The sequence below is a fragment of the Chenopodium album genome, chromosome 25 (assembly GCF_948465745.1).
Source record: "Chenopodium album chromosome 25, dcCheAlbu1.1, whole genome shotgun sequence".
Taxonomy (NCBI): Eukaryota; Viridiplantae; Streptophyta; class Magnoliopsida; order Caryophyllales; family Amaranthaceae; genus Chenopodium; species Chenopodium album.
This window is the reverse complement of record NC_137858.1, coordinates 9,642,112-9,648,937: the sequence shown is the minus strand read 5'-3', so window position 1 is coordinate 9,648,937 and position 6,826 is coordinate 9,642,112. Positions and strand designations below refer to the sequence as shown.

Here is a 6,826-nt window from a genome sequence, read left to right as displayed (position 1 = left end):
TTGTTGAGCTTTCAAGATTGAGCTGTAAATAGAATATATCATGTACAATATGTTCGTCTGGCTGCCATAATTTGTGGTTAATGACATAGATTCAAAAAGTTGTTAGCATAGGTCATTAGGACATTAGGCCCATGCCCTAACAAGTGGATAGAATTTTCAATGGGGGATTCTAAGTGCCTGTTCTATTTCGTTTAATTTCAGTTCAGTTTAGCTCCAATCAGTTCACTTCTTCATTTTCTTCTCTCATAAACAACTCATTTCAGCTCTATTCAGTTTAGCCCCAATTAGTTCAGTTCAATTGTTTTCAATAAATGGGAACAATTAAGTCATAATTTTCATGTTCAACAAAATAACATTTTTCGCAATTTTTTTTTTTTTTTTGGGTGAAGGCATTTTCCGCTATATAGGTAATGTATATACGTACATTGAAATACTTTGTGAGTGATTGATAGCTCATCAGTTAAATAGAGTTTTCCTTCTTATTGATTTATCTTGAAATTGAGTCTCATCAATCTACTCTTGTATTTATGTAAATAACAAAAAAAGACATTGATTGTACTTTATCCTAGGAGAAAAAAACCAGAAGGGTTAAAATTTGGTCAGAATCCTTTTCGTTTTAGCCTTTTTAATTTTTTTGAGAACTAATAAAATATATCACTTGAGTTTCTATGAGTTGGAAATTTGGAATAGTTCATAGAAGAACCAAAAATAGCCGACAAATTAAGACCCTCATTTGGCATAATATAATCTGACGACCAGCCCATTTAATTTGCAACGTTGTTAATACAACTATACAAGACAAATAAACAATCAATTTCTTAATTGAAAAAAATGACACGTTGTGAATAGGTCATTTAAAATGGCTGTTTACATTTCTTTATGATAAAAATGGGTGTTTCCATCAAATGAACATCTATTTATAGAAGAGGGTTTTGGCCAATAAAAAAGAGAGAGAAGTAAATAAAAAAAGAAGAGAGCACCCAAAAGAAAGAAATTAAAAACAAATAAAAATGAAGGAGTTTTTCCACATGACTAAAGGTGATGGGAAGCTCAGTTATGCTCAAAATTCTTCGGTTCAGGTAAACTCATAACAATTTAATCTTGATTTCTCTCCCTTCAATGAATAATCAATCAATTAATGTTTACTAATCATAATTTGATGATTGTTTAACTTGAAACAAAAGTTTAGGTCTTTTAGTAAGCAAGCTAAGCACATTAATTATGTGTATGGTACCCATAATTCGCTATTACAATCTTGTTCTTGTATACAAATTTCGTATTATTGTTTGATATTGCACACATTTAAAGCATCTAAATTCTTATTGAAATTATTTAGGAAAAAAAGAGTTAGCTAATATTTTGAATCAAAAAAAAATTATATGATATTTAAAATAGATATCAAGGCAAATTCACATTATTATTATCTGTTTTTTTTTTTTTTTTTTTTTATATATTTAGCAAGTACCTGTATTGCATTTCGTATGTATATTGTTATTATATTTTGATTAATATTCAAAAGATTTTATATTGTACATTTGAAGGGTTTTTTTATTTTTATTTTTTTATCGAGTTAATTTTAGTGACAAAGGTAAATGTTGTGCTAGGAGTTTGATCATTTAGATATTTATACAAGAATAATAATCATTTATGATTGAATTGAATTACTCCAACACTCCGTATCATTTAGAAATTACAAATCATAAACAGTATCGAAGAGAAAGGAGAAGAGAGAAGCGTTAGTGATAAGATAAAAAAAATTAAAACCGTAAAATTATTATTACGTCGTTATAAGTGATAATAAACATAAGAAAAAAAAAATCAAACTTTTAATAAAAATTAGTACTCCGTAACATATTTTGTCCAATAATTTAGCGTACATAGTCTGTGTCCCAAAAAAATTAATAAAAAAAAAAGGTTAATACAATTTTTGCGTGTTCCGCACATATTTAGGTATACTCTCCACTCTCGTATCAACATAATTACATGTTATGTGCATTGCTTTGCTTATTCAGTTATCTGCAGTAGTCAATGGGACAATGGGTTGGTTGAATCATCTGCATCCTTTCTACGTAGTATTATACTGGGTTTAATGTTTTGCACTCATGTTATCAATAGGACAAAAATATCGTACCGATAATAAAAATTGACAAGCTTTTAGTGTGTAAACTCAAAAGTCCAAGTCTTCACGGGTGAGCATTCAAGGTCGAGTTGTCTACGTAAGTTTGGCTTGGCTGCCACAATGGCTTATATTTGGTTTTCAGAGAGCCACAAATTAAAGGCGGGTGATAAGATCAATCCTAAAATCTTTTGGTATTGGAAGGAAAGCTCTAATCACTTGAGCTATATCTCACTCACACTCACATTTAATGACAGGTGAAATCTTTCACAATGTACCAATAAAAACAACTTACGCAACCAAGTAGAAAACGTAGATCACATTAAATGACATGATATAGTATTCTAACAACTGTCAATTGACTTAGATATGTTACATTAACAGATACTTTTTTTTTTAAAAAAAAAATGTTTTATTTTATTTTATTTTATAATTTTTTTTTTTTTTTTTTGGAGAAATACATTAACAGATACTTATAATAACTTGGAATATTACCCATACATAAACAGAAAGTTCTAATGCATACAATTAAGTCTACTTTTGATTTTGGGCGATATCCAAGTTATTACATAAACACACTATAATTAGATTATGTTTAAAAAAAGAACATGTAAATTAAAATAACGTAGACAGCTAATTGGATAAGTTTTTTATTATCAAGATACCGACTTAAGAACACATTTTTTATAAATTATTATAAATATACTTTGTACTCCTTATTAAATTATTAGTACCATGATTTTTTATTATACAAAATTTTAAGCACAAATCTAATTGTTTGTTAATTTAAAATCATGTACTTGCATTGCTTCGATTCAATATAATGTTATTCATATGATAATCATATTCAATTTATTTTAACAGAGGGAAGCATTATCAATGAACCAAGATATATTAGAGAGCACAATTCAATCTCTAATTTCAGAGCAAATTGGCTTATCTAAAGGTCTTAATGTAGCTGATTTAGGATGTGGTGTAGGCCCAGCTCCTTTGACTCTAGTATCATTGGTGATAGAAATTGTGCAAAGGAAATGCAAGGAATTGAAGCTCAATAATAATGAAACTCATCAAGTGCCTAAACTTCAAATGTACATGAATGACCTTCCCTCAAATGATTTCAACTTATTGTTCAAAGATTTGCTTAATTTGGAGGTATTAAAGAGAAAAGATGATGGTGTGCCCTTGTGCTTCTTGATGGGTGTGCCTGGTTCCTATTATGACGTGCTTTTTCCTTACAATACTTTGCATTTTGTTCATGCAAATTACACTCTCCACTGGTTATCTAAGGTTTGTTTTCTTAATTAAGGGTTTATTTGACATCGTTTTTGGTTTTTAGTATTATGATTTTATTGAAAACAAAAAACCAAAAACAAGAAATAAGAAAAAAAGTATTTTCACTTTCCGGTTGACAGTTATGAAAATTATTATAAAATTAGTTAGCTTGACCAATTTATAATTCATGATATATCATATATCATATGATTTTACAAAAACAAGAAAAAAAAATCAAAAAATAGAAAACTATAATAATACCAAATGAACCCTAAGTTGTTTGATAATTTTCTTTTCTTAAAATATAACTTAATTGTGATCTTGAGTAATATTATGTCTCATATCTACATTTAACAAGTTAAACATATCCAATTATGAGGTTAGCAAGCATTTTCATAAAAATTTTACATATCAATAAAACGGAGTTTAACTAACACCATCTTCTAACATAAAATAAACCATCTCATAAATTTTCCATCAAAATAAGATTTATTGTTTTTCTTGATGGAAAAATTATAAAAAAAAAATATATTTAAACTCATTATGAATTTTTTTAATTGACAAGCATTTTCATGATTATGTGTTATGTATTGTATAGGTACCACTAGGACTTTACGATGAACAAGGTATGTCAATAAACAAGAGGAACATTTATATATCCGAAACAAGTTCTAGGCCAGTTGCTAAAGCTTATAGGGATCAATTTGAACAAGACTTCATTCAGTTCCTCAAGTGCCGCTCCAAAGAAGTGGTAACCAACGGGTGTATGCTCTTGACCCTTCGAGGTCGACCATGCTCTTCAGACCCATTCACTTGGACATCATTTGAGTTCAAAATCTTTATTAAGGCTCTTACTTGCCTTGTTTCCGAGGTCTTACTCTCCCTCCACTCTTATCATTTTTCTTTTTTCTTTTATATGTCGTATTTTGTGGTTATAAAGCATTCAAATTTATTTTAAAAATATAATAATATTTCTATTAATTTGGAATTTTATGACAAAATCATACATCAATTAGTAATTTAGTATTTTTAATTCATCGATAATATACTTAACCCTTAGAAGTACTACGTACCTAAACCAAATTTCACTTAATAATTCAATTTGCTATATTAGGGTTACAATTGATAGCTTAAAGTGAATATAATGTTTTTCAGGGATTGATTAACGAAGAAAAGCTCGATAGTTTCGATTTCCCTTGCTATTTTGCAAACACAGAGGATCTTGAAAGCATAGTGAAAAAAGAAGGGTCATTTGAAGTTGAAATTTCAAGGACAAAAGTACTTGATGTAGCACCTGAAATTGAAGACAAATGGGAAAGAGCTCAAATCATTACCAACTTCATTAGAGCATTCTCTGAATCATTAGTATCGCGTCATTTTGGAGAAGATATAGTCACCCCTTTATATGATAAACTTATATATTATGCATTCGAATATTTGGATCATGCTCAACCTGCTCAGAACCACGCCGTTACAGTTTTGCTTAGAAAAAAATAAGCGTTGTTATTATGAGTAGTGATAGATATTATATTTATTATAATATTTGTCGCGGATTAGGATAGATTTTATGTATATTTTATATCTTATCGTACTGGGTTTCCTAACGTGATTAGAACTAATATTGTAAACTCTCTATATATTGATCAATGCTACACACTTCAACTTCAGGGGTTTTCCCGAAATCCAACATGCATGTAGGATAGCATTGCTTATTACCACTTCTTTGTTGTTTTTCTTGTAACTAGGGCTGTTGTTTTTCTTGTAACTAGGGAAGCTAATGCGCGCGTCAAAGCTAGTCAAAGTTAGAAGGTTTTTTTGTTTGGCTTTTAAATCACAAATTTAGTTAAATTAACAATAAGAGAAAATATATAAACAACTATATTTAGGAGGTATAAATGTTCATGATAACTAACATTAATGAAAACATAAAAGTAAATAAGTGCTTTAGAGGGTATAGTTGTCTAAACATTATTCATTAAAAATACAAGTAGCTTATACATATTAATGAGGGTATGTATGAATAGCTTGTACATATTAATGAGGGTATGTATGTAAATACACATTTTGAAGGGTATAATTGACATTACACTATTCATAAGAGTAGTTTTCTACTTTTTATAAGACTAGGGTGGCTCGGCGCGCGCGTTGCGCGCGAGGTCGTATGGTGTTGCTAGTTATTATAGCTAGATGTGTGGTTTTCTAAGGCTAATGTGTATTTTTTTTTTTAGTGTAATTATGAATAAATATAGATTTATTAGTAAATGTATACGTCGTTAATAAAATTAAACTAAAATAAGTGATTGTACATGATTGTGTAAGAGTATTAACTAAGTTGGTTTACTTGAGTATTGTACATGATTGTGTAAGAGTACTATATATATGTATTAAAGGCCCATTTTTTTTTTTGGCTTAAAAATGGCTTGGGCTACCATAAAGGCCCAAAATTCTAATGTGGCTTAATAACTTGGGTTTTCAAAAGTCTCCACTCTTGCTTAATTTTTTTACATTTCTATTTAGCTAATGCTGATTTGTTCTTCTTTGCTTAGTTGTTATTTGACCATGAAAGTCCTTTGCTTGTTTTCTTTTCCTTTTAGGAGGTTGACTCAAGATTATAATAGTTTAATTATTTATCCTTTTCTATTATGGTTTTAGTATTTATCTTTTTCTATTATGTTTATTAATTAGTATTATTACTTTTAAAAGGTTTCAATATATAATTATGTGGTTTTTTAAAAAATAATTTATAAAAAAACATAAAAACGAAATTAAAAGGTTTTCTTTATTTGATTTTTTAAAAATACTATCTGACACAATGTTAGACTTATTTCTCTGTTGACTAAAGCTGATAATCAGAAGCCAATCAGTTGACTTTTTAAAAATGAAGCATGATAATCAGAAGCCAATCAGTTGACTAAAGCTGGGCTGTGATATGAATATCAAGCTAAGAAATTATCATTCAAAGAGACTTGAAAAGCACAGCTAGCAGATTGGCTTTGAAAGAAGCAGAAGTATCACAATAGTACAGTTGGTAATTATCTGTTGAAGGGTCAATCTGCACTAAAAAGTATCCTAATTTGTGATTCCAAGTATCCTAAAAAATGCCAGAGAACTCCTTTGATCAATGCTCAAATTATAAACTTAACAGTGTAAATTATAGAATTATAAACAGAGTAAATTATATAAAATTAATTTTAATTATATATAATAACAGCAGCACCATACATGTACTTCCTAAAGTTGTCATTCATTCACACAATATTACTTAATGGTAGACAAAACACTAAAATTAGCTCAGTGCCATATATTGACACAATACAACCTACTGCTAGATAGTACATTAAAAGTAGCTATAGTTTTGCTTGACTTCGTTTAATAGTTTCTTAACTTGTCATAGCTTAGGGGGTTGTCTTGGCTGCATGATCTTCTAGTAGTAAGACT

The 6,826-nt window shown here is 28.9% G+C and overlaps 1 protein-coding gene across 1 annotated transcript; it reads left to right on the top strand.

Annotated features, from left to right (window-relative positions):
• The first annotated feature begins 955 nt into the window (after positions 1-955).
• LOC145615516 (putative caffeine synthase 5) lies at positions 956-5,009 on the top strand. Its single transcript, XM_081670592.1, has 4 exons — positions 956-1,079; positions 2,981-3,403; positions 3,987-4,259; positions 4,544-5,009. Exons 1-4 carry the CDS (start codon positions 1,011-1,013, stop codon positions 4,883-4,885), a joined length of 1,107 nt encoding a protein of 368 aa, XP_081526718.1. The 5' UTR covers positions 956-1,010; the 3' UTR covers positions 4,886-5,009.
• Positions 5,010-6,826: the final 1,817 nt, after the last annotated feature.

Bases quoted from the DNA above. Each gene is read 5' to 3' on its own strand.
- LOC145615516 (XM_081670592.1), top strand. From the start codon at position 1,011: ATGAAGGAGTTTTTCCACATGACTAAAGGTGATGGGAAGCTCAGTTAT. The intron at 1,080-2,980 runs GTAAACTCATAA...TTATTTTAACAG, and splicing joins CTCAAAATTCTTCGGTTCAG to AGGGAAGCATTATCAATGAA. The intron at 4,260-4,543 runs GTCTTACTCTCC...AATGTTTTTCAG, and splicing joins TTACTTGCCTTGTTTCCGAG to GGATTGATTAACGAAGAAAA.